A 19,189-nucleotide genomic window follows, 5' to 3' on the forward strand; every position below is an offset into this window, starting at 1 on the left:
TTGGCCGTGTCAGCAGACTCGGGAGTGAGCAGAACTTGGTTGGCCATGTCATCGGACTTGGGCATGAGCAGAACTTGGTGGCCTGTGTCACCGGACTTGGGCGTGAGCAGAACTTGGTTGACCGTGTCATCAGACTTGGGCGTGAGCAGAACTTGGTTGGCCGAGTCAGCAGACTCGGGCGTGAGCAGAACTTGTTTGGCCATGTCAGCAGACTCGGGCTTGAGAAGAACTTGGTTGGCCTTGTCAGCAGACTCGGGCCTGAGCAGAACTTGGTTGGCCCAGTCAGCAGACTCGGGCGTGAGCAGAACTTGGTTGGTCGTGAGGTCGGTTTCAGCCGTGAGTAGACCCTGGTTGGTCGTGACGTCGGTTTCAGCCAGAGGACTTGGTTGTCCGTGTCAGCAGGCCCGGGCGTGAGCATAACTTGGTCGTGACGTCGTCTTCAGGCATGAGCAGAACTTGGTTGGGTGTGATGTTGGCTTCAGGCATGACCAGAACCTGGTTGGTCATGACGTTGGTTTCAGGCATGAGGAGATCTTGCTTGGTCATGTTGACACACTCTGGCGTGAGTATAACTTGGTTGGTCGTGATGTCGGTTTCAGGTATAAGGAGAACTTGGTTGGTCGTGTCATCAGACTCGGGCGTGAGCAGAACTTGGTTGGTCGTGTCATCAGACTCGGGCGTGAGCAGAACTTGGTTGGCCATGTCAGCAGACTTGGGCATGAACAGAACTTGGTTGGCCATGTCAGCAGACTCTGGTGTGAGCAGAACTTGGTTGGTCGTGACGTTGGCTTCAGGCATGAGCAGAACGTGCTTGGTTGTGACATTGGCTTCAGGCGTGAGCAGAACCTGGTTGGTTGTCGGTTTCAGGCATAAGCAGAACTTGGTTGGTCGTGTCAACAGACTCAGGTGTAAGCAGAACGTGGTTGGTTGTGTCAGGAGAATCAGGCGTGAGCAAAACCTGGTTGGTCATGACGTCGGTTTCCGGCATGGTGACTTGGTTGCCTGTGTCAGCAGACTCGGGCGTGAGCATAACTTGGTTGGTTGTGATGTCGCTTTCAGACTGGAACTTGGTGTGGAAGGTTACATCATCGAATTCAGACTGGAACTTGGCGTGTTAGGCTGTCTCTTTGACCTCAAACAGGAACTTGGCTTGAGAGGCCCTCTTTTCGACCTTGGACAAGAGCTTGGCATGAAAGGTTGTCTCTTTGACCTCAGACATGAACTGGGCTTGGGAGGTCATCTCTTCGACCTCAGACAGGAACTTGGCTTGAGAGATTCTCTTTTGGACCTCGGACAGGAACATGTCATGGGAGGTCACCTCGTTGACCTCATACGGGAACGTGGCTTGGGAGGTCGCCTTGTCCACCTCGGACGGGAACGTGGCTTGGGAGGTCGTCTCGTTGACCTCGGACATGAACTTGGCTGGAGAGGTGGTCTCTTTGACCTCAGACAGGAACATGGCTTGGGAAATCACCTCATTGACCTCTAGCAGGAACTTGACTTTATGCTGGAGCTGTGGAGATGAGACAACCTCGTGAGTCTCAGGCTGGAACTCTGGGGATGAGCCTGCCTCGCGGGTCTCCTGCTGGTGCTCTGGGGAGGGGCCGCCACGTTGACCTCACACTGGAGCTCGGCAGGTGAGACCACTTTGTGGGTCTTAGGCAGGAGCTTTGGGGAGGAGGTCACCCAGTTTGCCTGCTCATAAAAGGTGGTGAACGGCAAGTCAAGGTTATCTATGACGCAGGCCTTCTCCAAACACTCATCCGAGTTGGGGCATATTCTGGACTCCTTAATTAATAGTCCCACAAACTGAGTTACATTGTGCAGACCCTTGGAATCTGTACCAGTCAGACGCTCTGCCCACTGGCGGGCGGAGAGTATGAACCCTAGCCACTGCCTCTGGTTAGGTTTGGGGTGCGTCAGGCTCAAAAAATGCAATTGGCACTCAAAGAGAAAATACTCAGGGTAGCCAAGAAATCCATCGTATGGCTCTGGGCGATCCGTGGCTATCCATTGAGGAAGCTTAAAAGAGTTCAGTCTCGGTATGGTGTTCCTCACTACCTTGGCATGACGTCTTCTCCGTCTTCCTGCTGCATCCATGTTTAGGCGTAGTATTCTGTCACGTATTCAAGGTAATGAAGGTTAGAACTTCTGTCAGTCAGCACAACCTGAAGGTTTGCTTTTTAAGGGCACCCGTCATTTAAGCCAACCTCAAAGCATTTGACCCCGTCGTAGAATCTAGCTATAGTTATAGATTCACTCTCACCATCACCTTTTGAACCCTTGGAGGTTTTAACCCTCTGTCGTTAAAATAAATCTGTTCTGATACTCATCCTGACATATATTAAGCAAGTGAGCAAGCTTCAGGTGTTATCTATGTGCCCCTATTGTACACACTTTATCTTGGGTCACACCAAAATTACAATTCTGCCTAACCACGCTTTCCTTCATAAATCCATCATGCAAATATTCACTACAGAAGTACTCAAAAATCTATCCAGAAGGTATTTAAATCTTTTGAAAACTAATTGACTTGATCTATATTATTCAGTACTAATTTTGAAGCAATGGTTCTTTTTTCTACTTTTTCCTAATTCATATTTTATCTTTTTATTTTACTGTCACATGCACATTAGTCATATTTATGATGTACATTAGGCCAAACGGATTTTCTCCCTCCGCTTTCATACTTTTAATGTCACATGCACATTGCAGTCATAATATGAAAGTTTCAAGACTTAATAACATGCAAAAACTGTATTTGTAATGCAAAATCATTTACCGAGGGTGCCAATATTAGTGGAGGGCACTGTATCTGTATAAGACTGTAGATTTGATTTACAAGGATGAGATGTGTCTTCACATGTGAATGCTGTAGAGATGATTATTCATTAGCATTGAAAAATAAATATAATTTTGTATTGCAACTTTATAATCTCATAACTGTGTCTACAGGAGAGATTACATGTTAACTGATAAATATAATAGCAAGTTACAAAACACTAAATTAGAATAGTGATCCATTTTAGCATCAAATGTTTAAAAAAATCACAATAAAAGCACAATTTAATCTTTTTCTTTTGAAAACCTGTTTGTTTTTGGCCCACGTGTTAATCTGTGCAATTGTTGACATGCACTGTATCCTATTATGTAATATAATACAGTACAATATAAATTATATTGGGGAGGTGGGTTGATTTGTTACAGACGTTTAGATTATATATAAAATAATAGCAATATTTGGCCACTAAATCAGAAGAACTAAAATATGATTATAACTATAAAATATTACTAAAAATATTTAATAATGCAAGAGTTCAGTTGGAATATTTGCAGAGTCATAACCCGTAGTAAAACAGAGAATAAATAAATTAATAGATTAATGGAGGTATTAAGACAAAACCTGTTTATAAATTCTGTAATGTTTCTGTCTGTAGTGTGATGACATCACCTAATAAACTGTAAATAAAATACAGAATAAACACACCAAAAACCCAGACCCAGAACACGTCACAAAACTCATGACGTTTCCCTTGGAATAAAGAATGCTATGTTTATACACCAGACACACAGCGATTAAAGAACATGATACTACACTTAGTCCTCCTAGAGACTGTGTTTGTATAGAGAGTGAAATACTGACCCACAGTGATCAGAGTGTTATTATAGATGGATAATACTGTGAAAAATAAACAGTAAGCAAAACAAAAACAGCAAAAAAAACCATCAGAAACCTCTCCCCAAATATCCAGATCAACACCGTATTGCATTATATATAATCAAACAGAATAAAGCTCTTATATAATATAATACAGTACTGTAAATATTTATTATATTGATGGTGGGAATTAGATTTGTTATAGAAACTTAAATTAAATCGAATATTAAAGCAACATTTAAGCACATCATCAAAAAGAGGCTGTTTATGAAAGAATATTGATTAATGCAGAGTCTGTTTTGAATATTCGCAGAGTTATAATTAATTTAATGCACCTCTTAAACCACGGGTAAAACAGAGCATAAATAACAGGATTAATGGTGGAATTAAGACAAAACAAAATCACAAGTTTCTGAAATGTTTCTGTCTGTAGTTCAATAACATCACCTAATAAACTGTAAATAAAATATGGAAGTAAACACATCAGAAACACAGACACTAAAATGCCCAGGACTTTAGCTGCTTTTCTCTCAGATTTCATCGAGTGTGAGGTGATTTTCTGTGTTTTAGGCCGTGTGTGATTATTAAGCTCTCTGATAGCAGTGACATGTTTCTTAGCAATCACAAACACTCGAGTATACAATATGATTATGACAGAGAGTGGAAATATAAATGAAAATATAAGGTCAATTACAGACGAAACCTCATTCAGAAAGATAAAACACTCTCCAGGACACATTACAGTATTTGTAAAGTTTCCATTGTAATATAAGAGTGCTGAGAAATAGGCCAGCACCACACACCAGACACATACAATTACAATACCAGTGATCCTCACAGACACTCTGTTCATGTAGAGAAAGGGGTTTGAGAGAGCCAAATACCGATCCACAGCGATCAGAGCGATATTATAGATGGACGAGATTGCTATGAAACTACTAATTAACCAAAAACTGATGCAGAAATCTCTCCCAAAAATCCAGCATGACTCGATCGTCCAGATTAACATCGGCGGCATTAATAAAGCACCAACGAGGAAATCCGACACCGCCAGAGAGAACACGAGCATGTTTGTCGCTGTGTGAAGCTGCTTGAAGTGAAGAACAGAGATGATGACGAGCATATTTCCACACACTGTTAGAAGAACCACAGCAGCTGAACACACGTACAGTAAGATATAAACTGCAGGAGATCCAGATCTCTCTGGACAGGAGAAATGCTCACAGAGATCAGACTGGTTAAACTCCGTCAGGTTCATTCTGTCATACTGCCACAGAAATACATCGTATTTTACATGCTAACATTGTAAATCTGTACCTGCAACAAGTCACAATCAAATGACTTATGGCTCAAACGGGTCTGGTGTTTTTATAGTTCATAAATTACTCACACCCCCTGAGTTTGAGTGGCAGCATGTGAATACATATGATGTCATGCTGTGTTGGAACAAAAGGCCTAATACTGTCTAGTGAGTAGTTAACAAAACATTTCACAATAAACCATAATGCCTTATTCGCTGTGTGTCCCTGTGTCTTCATGGCTTTGTCCCAAATAAAGTTCTCCAGCTACAGTAAAGAAACGTGATATTTAGACACACTATATGACACGGTATGATTATCATAAATATGAACAGTTGACAGGATATAATCTCAACACTATTTAGTATAGTAGAATAGTTTTTTGAGCATCACAGGCCATCTGTAATGATAAAGAAATTCTAACACTGCTTGTGTATGTTGTGGAAATTAGACAACACTCGCAGACTCGTCCTCTGAAGGTAAAAAGGTTTATTACAGAAAGATGGTTAATACAGGATAGAATAAAGCAGGATAGAATAATGAGAGCGCTCTGAAGCCCTTGTACTAAACCACTACTATATATATGAAACGCAGAGACATAATTCTGTGTACCGATAAGAAGCAGTTTGAGGCCGTTCAAACAGGCTTTGTTTTAGGATCTTGGAAGATGTTTAGACGAACCTTGAACAGAAGAACATGTTTGTGTCTCTGTATGCAGATAAACATTCTGTACTGATGTCAGTGACATGACATGGCCTTCTTAGGCGTTATCCTCACATGAGAATGAAACAGAACAAGAACAAACTTGTTACAAAGTAAAAATTAGCAATTTCCCTCACTTTTCCCCCATTTTATCATTACAAATTATGATATCTAAAATTAACAGAGAAATTCCAATGTTGAGAATACATCAGAACTTCAGAATACTTTCACAGTTCAACTGAATTCAACATGATACAGACATAATGAAGGCGCTAAGGGTTTTTGCGGATATAAAGTATCCTGTCGTCAATCAAGCTTATTTTAGCTTATTTTTACCATAAAGCCCATCTGCCAGAGCGTCGGGTTTCTCCAAGCCTGAGTTTGTGTCATGGATCTCAGTGAGCCGGGACAGGTACTGTGATACAGTCTCTGAGTCTTGTTGTTTACACTTTGCTATTTTTGTAATGTCCAGTCGCACAGGAAAGGTGTTCGTCAGCCTCTGCTGGAGCGCCGTAATTGTGCTCTGTACCGCGCGTTGACTCCATCATTCCACTGTGGGTTGATCAGGCGGACATTATTCTCTGGGAATTCACATGAAACCTTGACCCAGTCCGTGCCAAGTTTCACCATGAGCAGTCGTCTTAGTTCATGAGTGGTGGGTCTGAATTCTCTGCAGAATATCTGAAGTTCATCCCCAAACTTTTGTCCTCCTACTTCGTGGAGCGCCGGCAGATGCGTCATGCTGCTCCTGATGTCTTCCAATGTCCAGGGTCCTCCTTCTCTGGCCACTTCTAGCATTGGGGCATTTACCACGGCATGCGTTGTCCCTTCTATGTCCGATTTTGTTGGTCTGAAGCCCTCAGGCAGCCATGTTGTTGGACCCTTCACTTGGGATCTCGTGTGTAACGCCACCAGTGAGGATAGGACGGCTGGAGCGTAGTTCGGTGGGGGTTGGTGGCTCAGTTCTGACAGGTTCGGATAGAGTAGTGTAGGCTGGGCCGCTTCACCATGAGAAGGTGCCTCTGAAACTGCAGGTTCCTCCCTCCTTACCGGCTGTGGGCGTCGTGGTGGGGTGGAGTCCAGGTCGGGATCGGCTTTCTGCAATTTAGCACACTGAGAAACAGATGAGGGCCCTGCCTGACATTTTTTCTCTCTTTTATGTGCCTCGCTCTGCCATTCAGCAAATGCCTTCCAGTCAGCTAAAAACTGCACTTCACTCTTTGTTTTAGGGGTCTCTCTCTCTCTCTCTCTCTCTCTCTCTCTCTCTCTCCCTTTTCTCTAAATTAAGTTTCAGTTGTTCTAACTGTCTGAGGCTAAAAGGACCTTTTTCAGGAAAAGCACATTCTTTAACCCATACATCATATTGATTCAAACATCCTTCCCCATAATTCACACACATAAACATGACATTAGGATCAACATATGAACACCCTGTACATGCCATAGCATGTGTCTCAGGATATGCTTCGGTACATGTTTTTCCCATTTTTTATTTTTTACAGCTTATATAACTTTCAAAGTTTTAATCAATTTAACATGCTATGAAAATCAAGTGAATATGCATTCTCGTGCACAGACAGAAAAGGTTCAAAATGTGTGGCAAATCTCTAGACATTTAATTAATCATATAACTTATAGGTTCAATAGAGCAAACCTTAAGAATGTAAAAGAGTTTATCTGTGAGGGTGAGTCCACTTACAGCAATTTGGTAGGACTTAGTTTTCTCTTCCCTTCTTTTTTTAATTCAAATAATAATAATAATAATAATAATAATAATAATAATAATTATTATTATTATTATTATTATTATTATTATTATTATTATTTTTATCTCAGTAAAATTTACTTGTGCGTTAAACTTGCCAAATATATCATGTACCGCTGATGTGATGGAATGAGTCAGTGGGGCATGCCACTCGATAATAATCTGCCGTAAAAATACTGCGCCTCTCGCGCTTCTTAATAAGTACTCTCTTTACTAATTTATTCCTTGAAACGGACTCTTTCCATTAATTTTTTTACCGTTATTATCTCTCTCTCTATATATATACCTGTCGGTATATATCTTAGTTTTGAAGCTGTGATCTAGGAAACACCAATCTCTCTGCCGTCGCAGAGGCGAAGATCCTCGAACTTCTTATAAGAAATCGCCTCCATGTAATACTTCTCTCCATGTAATACACGCATTTCTTATATCAGTGACTCCCTTCCATACAGACAGCAATACACAATGACTTTATAAAATTCTAATTTCCTTAAGGCTGTTTCTTGATGATTCCTACCAGTCAGTGGTAAGGCTGCGTCGGTCTTTTGCTCTGCACAATAAAGGACAAACCGCCTGTATCAACATGGCCTGCAGGGTGAAACTTTTCCTCGAGCATCCTCCGGTTTGCTTGTTGTCCAGAAAAGCTGAAAAGACTCACGCAGCCCAGCCATGACACGCCAAATTGTCGTGGAAATTAGACAACACTCGCAGCTTGTCCTCTGAAGGTGAAAAGGTTTATTACAGAAAGATGGTTAATACAGGATAGAATAATGAGAGCGCTCTGAAGAGCTTGTACTAAACCACTACTATATATGTGAAACGCAGAGACATAATTCTGTGTACCGATAAGAAGCAGTCTGAGTCTGAACAAACTTATTACAAAGTAAAAATGAGTAATTTCCCTCACATGTACTAAATGGATACAGTGGTAGCTCAGTGGTTAAGATGCTGGACTACAGATCAGAAGTTTGTTAGTTCAACTACCAGCACTGCCAATCTACCACTGCTAGGCCTTTCTACCAGCCCCATCGTGGTTGTGCCGAAGCCTGACGGAAGTGTGCACCTCTGCAATGACTTCTGGAAGCTGAATCAGGTCTCAGAGTTCGACAGCTATCCCCTCCCCTGAGTGGATGACCTAGTGGAGTGATTGGGGAGAGCTTGGTTCAAATACACACTGGACCTGACAAAAGGTTACTGGCAAGCAGCGCTGGCCCCAGAGGCAAGACCAAAGACAGCCTTCAGCATGGCAAACAGCCACTGGCAGTACCGGGTTCTCCCCTTGGGCTACACGGAGTGCCCGCAATGTTTCAGAGGCTGATGGACATCGCCCTGTGACCCCACTGCACATTCGCAGCCGCCTACCTGGACGATGTGGTCATACACTCCTCCACTTGGTCAGATCACCTGTTCCACCTGGGGGAAGTCCTGAAGGAGGTCCGGAAAGCCGGGCTGACAGCCAACTCAAAAAAGTGCCACCTTGGGCTGACCGAGACACAGTATCTAGGTTACCATATTGGCTAAAACCACAAATGAAGAAAATTGAGGCAGTTAAAGACTACCCACGGCCTACATCAAAGAAACAGATATGTGCCTTCTTGGGGTTGGCGGGGTATTACCGCAGGTTCGTGTCTAACTTCTCCTCTGTAGCCTCCCCTTCTCAGATCTCTCAAAGAAGGGCCAACCGGACTGGGTGAAATGGTCTGCAGAGGCGGAGCAGGTGTTCCAAGCCCTGAAAGAGGCTCTCACCAATGCCGCAGTCCTGTGAAACCCAGACTTTACCCTACCATTCACAGTACACACAGATGCATCCGAGACCGGACTGGGCACCGTCCTCTCGCAGACTTTCAACGGAGAGTCCTCTACATCAGCAGGAAGCTGTCCCCAGCTGAGAGGAGATATGCCGCCATGGAGAGAGAGGCTCTGGCAATAAAGGGGGCCATCGGTGAGCTGTGCTACTACATGGCTGGTCGGCACTTCATTCTGATGATGGACCACGCTCCACTGCAGTGGATGGCCAAGGCCAAAGACACTAATGCCAGGGTAACGCGATGGTTCCTTTCATTGTAGGACTTCTCTTTTCAGGTTCAACACCGGGCAGGAGCACAACATGGGAACACAGATGGCCTCTCACGACGTGATGCACGGTGGGCCCAACACACAGCAGCAGTAGGCTCGGAGCTGAGCGGGGGTACTGTGACGAAAGGCTGGCGGCTGGCACACAAAAGAGAAAGAGCGCTCCTCCCGTGACTGCCGCTATGGTGCCGAAAAGACAGCTCCGCTTCAGCACCACCAATGTTTTGGACAGCCAGAGAGAGCGTGGCGGCGAGGCGGGGCCACTGACACACACTCGGCTGGTGGCTCATAATCAGCGCGGCCAATCTCTACCATCTATTAGCTGCCAGGAGAGTATAAAAGGGCCATCCTCTGCTAGCAAAGGGAGAGAGGGTTCCCGAGGTATGTGTAATAATTTGTTGCATGTTTCTTTCAGAAGATTCGGATTTCACCCCCATGGCTGCACACATGGAGGACCCTGACTGCAGAACGGGATCTCAGCTGCTCTGGAAGCCCCCAGCATGCCCTCTGCAACCCAGCGGACGACACCAACGCATGAGCACTTCACCCCACTGCACCTCCTTTGCACCCTCACACTCACAGAACTAAAAAATAAACTCTCCACGTTTGCCACGTACACAGCCTCTTGTGTGTCTGTGCTCAGCTCACCGTTGTCTAAGCTCGCTACAGTATCTACTACACTTGTAAAGTCTGATATGTCTCCATATCTATAAGTTCACTTGTGGCACTATTTTATGTAAATATAGTCTTATTTAATGTTTAAATTAGGCCAAAGCCCCCCCCCCCAATTCAAACTTTTATTGCTGTAATAATATGAAAGCTTTAAGATTTAATACCATGCAAACTGTATTTGTAATGCAGTGACAGAAAACACAGACATTCACTCAACACTCATCTGCATTTAAAATGATTCAATATGCCTAAATATCTGTATAACACTGTAGATTGATCTGCAGAGATGACGTGTTGTTTTGTAATCACCGGAAAAGGACTAGAGACTACGATTCCCATCAGCCACTGCAACTCACCTGACCATGACACATGATTGTCTGCACCTGATTCATGCTTGGGGTTAATGATCACTTGTACATGAGACATGTTTTGTACTGCACCCACTGTCTTGCATTTGTCTTATTTTGTCATTGTTATGTTGTGTAATGTTGTCTCGGTACTCTGCCTAGATTCAATAGTTTATGTTTTATGTGTTTAATAATTTGTGTTAGTACTTTTAATTTATTTAGATTAAATTAGTTGCAGCGGCAAGTAAGCAAGATGGCGGCGCACACAGTTGCAGCGGCTCACGGCTCTCCTTTTCAGTGCTCTTTTTTGTTGTTTTTGTATTATTTCTTTATTACTTGTTTGTGCATTATCGGTTCTACGAACATTCGCTATACAAGTCAGAACCTTATGGATATTGGGGACCAACACCGAATACCTATTTCGAGAATCTTTCATCACACGCACAACATCCCAGACGACATAGCGAGATTGCCGGGCTGTCCGTGGATTGTTGTCGGGTCCAGAAGGCGGCGCAGACAGAGGAGGGAGAGGAAGCAAAAGCAGGGATGCAGGTCTGGTATTATGTTAAGGCTAAGAAAACAACCACACAAGCCACCTTTACCGAGCCTGTTTCTCTCCAATGCCAGATCCCTAGTGAATAAAATCGACAATTTGGAATTACAACTAGCTGGAAATCGCTATGTTCGTGATTGCTGTGTTTTGATTATTACTGAAACCTGGCTTCATCCGAGGATACCCGATGCTAGCATGCAGCTAGCAGGTTGTACTATGCTTCGCTGGGACAGGACTGAGGACTCCGGTAAGAGCGGGGGGGGGGGGGGGGGCTCTGTATGTATGTGCATGAGAATTGGTGTAATAACGGAACAATGATAGATAAACATTGTTCCCCTGACCTCGAGTACATGTCTGTAAGATGTCGGCCCTTTTTTCTACCGAGAGAGTTAACAGTAGTGATTATCACGGCTGTGTATATTCCACCCGACGCCAATGTGAACACGGCGCTCTCTCTCCTGTTGAACACCATAAATGAACAGCAGCGGGCTTACCCCGACGGTGTTCACATAATTACAGGAGACTTTAATAAGGCGAACTTGAAGACTGTACTCCCGAAATTCTATCAACATGTTAAGTGTTTTACTAGAGGGGCGAACACTCTGGATCATGTTTACTCCAATATTAAGCATGCATATAGCGCCATACCTCTCCCCCACCTCGGCCAATCAGACCATCTCTCCCTCCTGCTCTCCCCTGCCTACACCCCCCTCAGACGCAGTGTCAAGACCACTATAAAGACTGTTACCACCTGGCCTGATGATGCATTCTCCAAACTACAGGACTGCTTCGAACAGACAGACTGGGATTTGTTTGAACATCAAGAGCTAGAAACATTAACAGGAACGGTACTGGACTATATCAAGTTCTGTATCGGAAATGTGACTGTGGACAAAAACATTCGGGTTTTCCAAAACCAGAAACCATGGATGACCAAACAGGTCCGCACACTCCTCAAAGCCCGCGACGCTGCCTTCAGGTCTGGTAATAGAGCTCTGTACAGAGCCGCTCGTGCCAACCTGAAAGGTGGTATTAAGGAAGCTAAGGCGGTCTGTAAGAGGAGCATAGAGTCCCACCTGTCCAGCAAAAATAAACGGGAGGTGTGGCAGGGCATACAAAACATCACGAACTACAGAGGCCATGATGCGACAACAGGAGACCTGAGTGTGATGCTGGCAGAAGAGCTAAACTGCTTCTTTGCTCGCTTTGAAACATCACAACAACAGCAGTCATCTGCTCCAGCCTCACCTCCACCCTCATCTACATCTGGCTCCCGTACCAGTCCAGCCCTGCCTCCATCCCCTCCTGGTTCCTGCATCACTCTACTTACTGTGAGGGAACACGATGTTAGACGGATGTTTCTGGCAGTGAACCCCAGGAAAGCTGCTGGCCCAGACGGTGTACCTGGTAAGGTGCTCAGATCGTGTGCCCACCAGCTTGCCCACATCTTTACCAGAATCTTCAATCTCTCCCTGGCCCAAGCAGTCATCCCGGCCTGCCTAAAATCAGCCACAATCATCCCAGTGCCAAAGAAGTCGCCCACTAGCCTAAATGATTATTGTCCTGTGGCCCTCACTCCAGTTATCATGAAGTGCTTTGAGAGATTGGTTCTTCAGCACATCAAGGACTACCTCCCCCCAGACTTCGATCCTTATCAGTTTGCATATCGCGCAAACAGATCCACAGAGGATGCTATCGCCGTAGCTGTCCACTACGTGTTGAGACATCTAGAGCAGCAACAGAGCTACGTCCGGATGCTTTTTGTGGATTAAAGTTCGGCTTTTAATACAATCATTCCGGACGTTCTCATCAACAAATTGGTCACTCTTGGCCTCCCCCCCTCACATGTGCCTGGATAAAGGACTTTCTCACCAACCAGTCTCAGACAGTAAGATTCGGACCCCACCTCTCCTCCACTCGCACGTTGAGCACAGGTTCTCCACAGGGCTGTGTGCTGAGCCCCCTCCTGTACTGTCTCTACACATACGACTGTAGTCCAGTCCACAACAATAATCTTATCATCAAGTTTGCTGACGACACCACAGTGGTCGGACTCATCTCAAAAGGAGATGAGGTAGCCTACAGAGAGGAAGTCCTAAACTTGGCAGCCTGGTGTTCAAAGAACAATCTGGCTCTAAACACCAAGAAAACCAAGGAACTCATTGTAGACTTCAGGAAGCACAACACTGAGCTGGCCCCCCTTTTCATTAGTTGTGAGTGTGTGGAGAGGGTCCACACCTTCCGGTTTCTTGGCGTCCTTATCTCTGCAGACATCTCCTGGATGGACAACATCACAGCGGTTATTAAGAAGGCTCAAACGCGACTACACTTCCTGAGGGTTCTCAGGAAGTACAATCTGGACCCCAATCTGCTGCTGATCTTCTACCGCTCGTCTGTCGAGAGCCTGCTGACATACTGTATCACGGTGTGGTACGGTAGCTGCACCGCAGCAGACAGGGAGAGGCTTCAGAGAGTAGTAAGAGCAGCACAGAAGATCATTGGCTGCCCTCTCCCCTCCCTGATGGATATTTACACCTCCCGTTGCCTCAGCAGAGGAAAAACCATCATTAAGGACAGCTCTCACCCTGGCTTTGATCTGTTCAATCTGTTGCCCTCAGGGAGACGTTACAGGTGCATCAAAACAAGGACTAATAGATTTAAGAATAGTTTTTTCCCAAAAGCTATTACCATTCTAAACACATACATGTACTGAGTTCACAGCATATGTATATAGTGTCTAAAAACTGTGCATTTCATAGTACCTCCCCCATCCGCCCCAATATCTTGTTTATTTATCTTGTTTATTTATCTTGTTTATTTATCTTGTTTATTTATCTTGTTTATTTATCTGTTTATTTACCTTATTTATCTTGTTTATTCTTCTTGTTTATTTAATGTACATGTTGGCACGGAACAAAAAAAGGAGTGGCTCTTAATTTCATTGTACATGTGTATAGTGACAATAAATGGCATTCATTCATTCATAAATCTGCACTTGCATCCTGCTCGAATCCCGTGTCATGACATGCGTCTTTGCACGTTAATGCTGTACAGAAAATTATTCACCAACGTTGAAAAATAAATATAATTTTACTATTGCTTCTTTGTTATCTCATAATTTTGTCTACAGGAGAGATTACACAAGTTTGCTAATTAAAAAACTCAGTTACAATAATGGGCTTATTCTAAATAACATCAACTTTATAAATATCACAATAAAAGCACAAGTTAATATTTTTCTTATGAAAACTTGTTTGCCCTTGGACCATATATGTTAATGCACACAATTAACAGATGAGATGTGTGGGTGTTGGGGAGATTTGATTTATTTCAGTAAAGTTAAAATTATTTACAATAGCAATATTTAGCCATATCATCAGAAGAACTAAACAGAAAAAAAGATTATTAATGAAAGAATATTTATTAATGCAGAGCTCGGTTGGAATATATGCAGAGTTATAATTAATTTAATGCACCTCCTAAACCCACAGACAATAAATAAATTAATAGATTTATGGAGGAATTAAGATAAAACCTGCTTATAAGTTCTGTAATGTTTCTGTCTGTAGTGTGATGACATCACCTAATAAACTGTAAATAAAATACAGAATAAACACACCAAAAACCCAGACCCAGAACACGTCACAAAACTCATGACGTTTCCCTTGGAATAAAGAATGCTATGTTTATACACCAGACACACAGCGATTAAAGAACATGATACTACGCATAGTCGTCCTAGAGACTGTGTTTGTATAGAGAGTGAAATGACCCACAGCGATCAGAGTGTTATTATAGATGGATAATATCGTGAAAAATAAACAGTAAGCAAAACAAAAACAAACAAAAAAAAATGTCAGAAACCTCTCCCCAAATATCCAGATCAACACCGTATTGAATAATATATAATATCAAACAGAATAAAGCTCTTATATAATATAATACAGTACTGTAAATATTTATTATATTGATGGTGGGAATTAGATTTGTTACAGAAACTTAAATTAAATCTAATATAAAATCAACATTTAGGCACATCATCAAAAAGAGGCTATTTATGAAAGAATATTGATTAATGCAGAGTCTGTCTGGAATATTCGCAGAGTTATAATTAATTTAATGCACCTCCTAAACCACGGGTAAAACAGAGCATAAATAACAGGATTAATGGTGGAATTAAGATAAAGCACAATCACAAGTTTCTGAAATGTTTCTGTCTGTACTTCAATAACATCACCTAATAAACTGTAAATAAAATACGGAAGTAAACACATCAGAAACACAGACACTAAAATGCCCAGGACTTTAGCTGCTTTTCTCTCAGATTTCATCGAGTGTGAGGTGATTTTCTGTGTTTTAGGCCGTGTGTGATTATTAAGCTCTCTGATAGCAGTGGCATGTTTCTTAGCAATCACAAACACTCGAGTATACAATATGATTATGACAGAGAGTGGAAATATACATGAAAATATAAGGTCAATTACGTACAAAACCTCATTCAGATAGAGTAAACACTCTCCAGGACATATTACAAAACCCATGAAGTTTCCATTGCAATATAAGAGTGCTGAGAAATAGGCCAGCACCACACACCAGACAAATACAATTACAATACCAGTGATCCTCACAGACACTCTGTTCATGTAGAGAAAGGGGTTTGAGAGAGCCAAATACCGATCCACAGCGATCAGAGCGATATTATAAATGGAGAGGTTTATGAGGAAACCACTAATTAACCAAAAACTGATGCAGAAATCTCTCCCAAAAATCCAGCATGACTCGATTGTCCAGATTAACATCGGCGGCATTACTAAAGCACCAACGTGGAAATCCGACACAGCCAGAGAGAACACGAGCATGTTTGTCGGTGTGTGAAGCTGCTTGAAGTGAAGAACAGAGATGATGACGAGCATATTTCCACACAGTGTTAGAAGAACCACAGCAGCTGAACACACGTACAGTAAGATATAAACTGCAGGAGATCCAGATCTCTCTGGACAGGAGAAATGCTCACAGAGATCAGACTGGTTAAACTCCGTCAGGTTCATTCTGTCATACTGCCACAGAAATACATCCTATATTACATGCTAACATTGTAAATCTGTACCTGCAACAAGTCACAATCAAATGACTTATGGCTCAAACGGGTCTGGTGTTTTTATAGTTTATAAATTACTCACACCCCCTGAGTTTGAGTGGCAGCATGTGAATACATATGATGTCATGCTGTGTTGGAACAAAAGGCCTAATACTGACTAGTGAGTAGTTAACAAAACATTTCACAATAAACCATAATGCCTTATTCGCTGTGCGTCCCTGTCGCTTCATGGCTTTGTCCCAAATAACGTTCTCCAGCTACAGTAAAGAAACGTGATATTTAGACACACTATATGACACGGTATGATTATCATAAATATGAACAGTTGACAGGATATAATCTCAACACTATTTAGTATAGTAGAATAGTTATTTGAGCATCACAGGCCATCTGTAATGATAAAGAAATTCTAACACTGCTTGTGTACTAAATGGATACAGTGGTAGCTCAGTGGTTAAGATGCTGGACGACTGATCAGAAGTTTGTTAGTTCAACTACCAGCACTGCCAATCTACCACTGCTAGGCCTTTCAGAGAGACACTTAACCCTCAACTGCTCAGTTGTATGAATGAGATAAATGTAAGTCAGTCTGGATGAGGGCATCTGCTGTAAATGTAGTCAAGCTTAATTCTTCTTTTCGTTGCTTACCCTAGCACGGACAAAGTGCAAGTAGGGGTGTGTCATTCAAAATCTGCAAGGACACATGGCCATCCAGGTAACAGTCTGTTTCAGAAGGTATCAACAGGCAGGTACTTCCAAACCCAAGTCCCCAAGAAAACTTGCCACAACAACAGCTTCTTCCTGTGTGCTATCAGCCTCATCAAACAAGGCCAATGATGTTTTCTGGATTCTCGAATCATACTTATTTAAGCCATGCGGTTCATCACCTAATTTATTAATCCTAGATTTAATAGCTACAACAATAATAGCTGTACTACAGTAACTAGAGCAATACCAACGCCTGCACTGAATGCACAATACATACTATTTGAACACTACCTCAAAGAATGTACCTACATATTGATTTTCACTCATAAAATCTGATCGGTCTCCACAGCTGTATGATCACTTGTGGCACTGTTCAGTGTGTAAATGTCCATTTATTGTATTTTAGATGTCTACAGCACCAATCACAAGAGAAGAGTTCTGTGATCTGAATGTTTTTGCATGTCTGATCAGATAATGTATTTGAGTAAAAGAAGTGTGTTCTCATACTGATTGTTATAAATGGTGTGAGCAGAGCAGGACTGTTTTTGTCATGTCTTCGGGTTAATTCAACTTTACCTGTTCGCCACTAGACGGCACCCCAGTCTGAGATGTTTTTGAGCTGCCGAGATTAAATGAAGAAACTGTGTTGGTCTCAGCCATCCTGGCATTGTGTGTGTTCCAAAACTGAGAATATACATAAATCAGTGTTATAAAAAGGATACAAAATCCAGCTAATAATCGTTAGCATATTTGCACAAAAATAACAGTTTTGTCTCAGTGCTCTGTTTATTTTTTATTTTTTGGTTGGATAAGGTCAAAGCCTTTTCCACTATAAATGAGAGGCTGTCATTTCTGCATGCCTTAAAATACCTTCTGTCATTCATCACTATAGTGTGGTGACTTTTTAAGGGAACAGAGGCCTGTTCCATGAAGCTAGTTGAACAAACACAGGGTTATGGGATTAGTTTCGAGTTGACAAAACCAAACCAATCCAATCAGACTTTACTGCTACCATGACACTGATTATCAACATACTCTGTCAACTCAAGATTTGATCCTCAAGCTCTGATTAGTCCACGAGCGTGTGCACAGAAACGCCTGACGTCGGCACAGAACAGGCAATAGCTTTCAACATGGGAAAAGAGCATGTGTGCGTACTTCCGGTTGAAAATGTTTACTTTTATAGGCTCACGGTGAGAATAAATGGATTGAAAATTTAAACCCCGACATCTTTCATGTAATTTCATTTAATATAAATGTAAATTGTTTTAAGTAAATGTTTCTCTGTGAAGTTCTCTTTTTCTTACAGTTTTCTCTGAGGAGTTGAATTCGTTGCACCACGTATATGTCACTTTGCTCACAGCTGATTGGTCCAAGTTGGGTTTACTGCTCTGGGTAAAAGAAGAGCCACTTACATGATAGCCAATACCCAGGGTTGGCACAAACTAAACTGAAACTTACCTGCCTAGCTACCTAAACCAGCTTCCTGGTACAGACCCCAGGTCATTTAAGCCGGCTTCAATGCATATGGTCCCATTGTGGGATCTAGCCATAGTTCTAGATTCACTCTCAGCATCACCCTTTGAACCCTTGGAGGTTTTAACCCTCTGTCCTTAAAATAAATCTGTTCTGATACTCTTCCTGACATCTAGTAAGGAAGTGAACAAGCTTCAAGTATTATTGCTGTACCTCTTCTGTACACACTTTTTCTTGGGTCACACCAAGGGTACATTGCTGCCTAACCACGCTTTCCTTCCTAAAGCCAGTGACTTGTCTTACAGTTTCATTGTTTTGGAGTTGAAGAAGAAAAAACAGTCTAAAATCATGTAATTTGTGGACTTTTGGCTGAGCATGTGAGTGAGAAGGCACGTGTGGAGTGAGCTCCCGAGCATTTTTAATTGTGCTTTTCAGGCAACCTAATTCTTTTCTAAGGCATTTGGTGCGTTCTTTTTCAATTACGCGATTTACAATTATAACCAGAAAGGACTTATGGCTTCTGAAAGACTACGGAAACCTAAAGCTTCACCGAACATGACGAGTCATGGCGACAAGCTACCGTTTGACCTGGAAAACCTCTGCACCATTTTAATTGCAGAGCTAACATCTACCATCGCAGTACAGGTGAAAGCAGCTATTGACTCAGCTCTGGCCCCAGTTGTTGCGTCTTTTGAGAGTTTTAAATCGGGCATTGAATCACAAGGACGACGTATTGACGAGCTTGACCAGCACCTGAACGATTACAGTGACCGCATTGTAGCACTGGAACAGACGGTGCTAACGCTAAATTCGGCTAACAAACAACTCACCGATAAAGT

General features: G+C 42.6%; 2 protein-coding genes across 2 annotated transcripts; both read right to left on the minus strand.

Annotated features, from left to right (window-relative positions):
* Positions 1-3,923: 3,923 nt before the first annotated feature.
* Positions 3,924-4,916, minus strand: LOC128617024 (trace amine-associated receptor 13c-like). The gene has a single exon (XM_053639967.1). The coding sequence runs from the start codon at positions 4,914-4,916 to the stop codon at positions 3,924-3,926; it is 993 nt and encodes a 330-aa protein (XP_053495942.1).
* Positions 4,917-14,315: 9,399 nt separating this feature from the next.
* On the minus strand, positions 14,316-16,116 carry LOC128618189 (trace amine-associated receptor 13c-like). Its single transcript, XM_053641692.1, has one exon. The coding sequence runs from the start codon at positions 16,114-16,116 to the stop codon at positions 15,124-15,126; it is 993 nt and encodes a 330-aa protein (XP_053497667.1). The 3' UTR covers positions 14,316-15,123.
* Positions 16,117-19,189: the final 3,073 nt, after the last annotated feature.

The sequence above is a fragment of the Ictalurus furcatus genome, chromosome 2, assembly GCF_023375685.1.
Source record: "Ictalurus furcatus strain D&B chromosome 2, Billie_1.0, whole genome shotgun sequence".
NCBI lineage: Eukaryota > Metazoa > Chordata > Actinopteri > Siluriformes > Ictaluridae > Ictalurus > Ictalurus furcatus.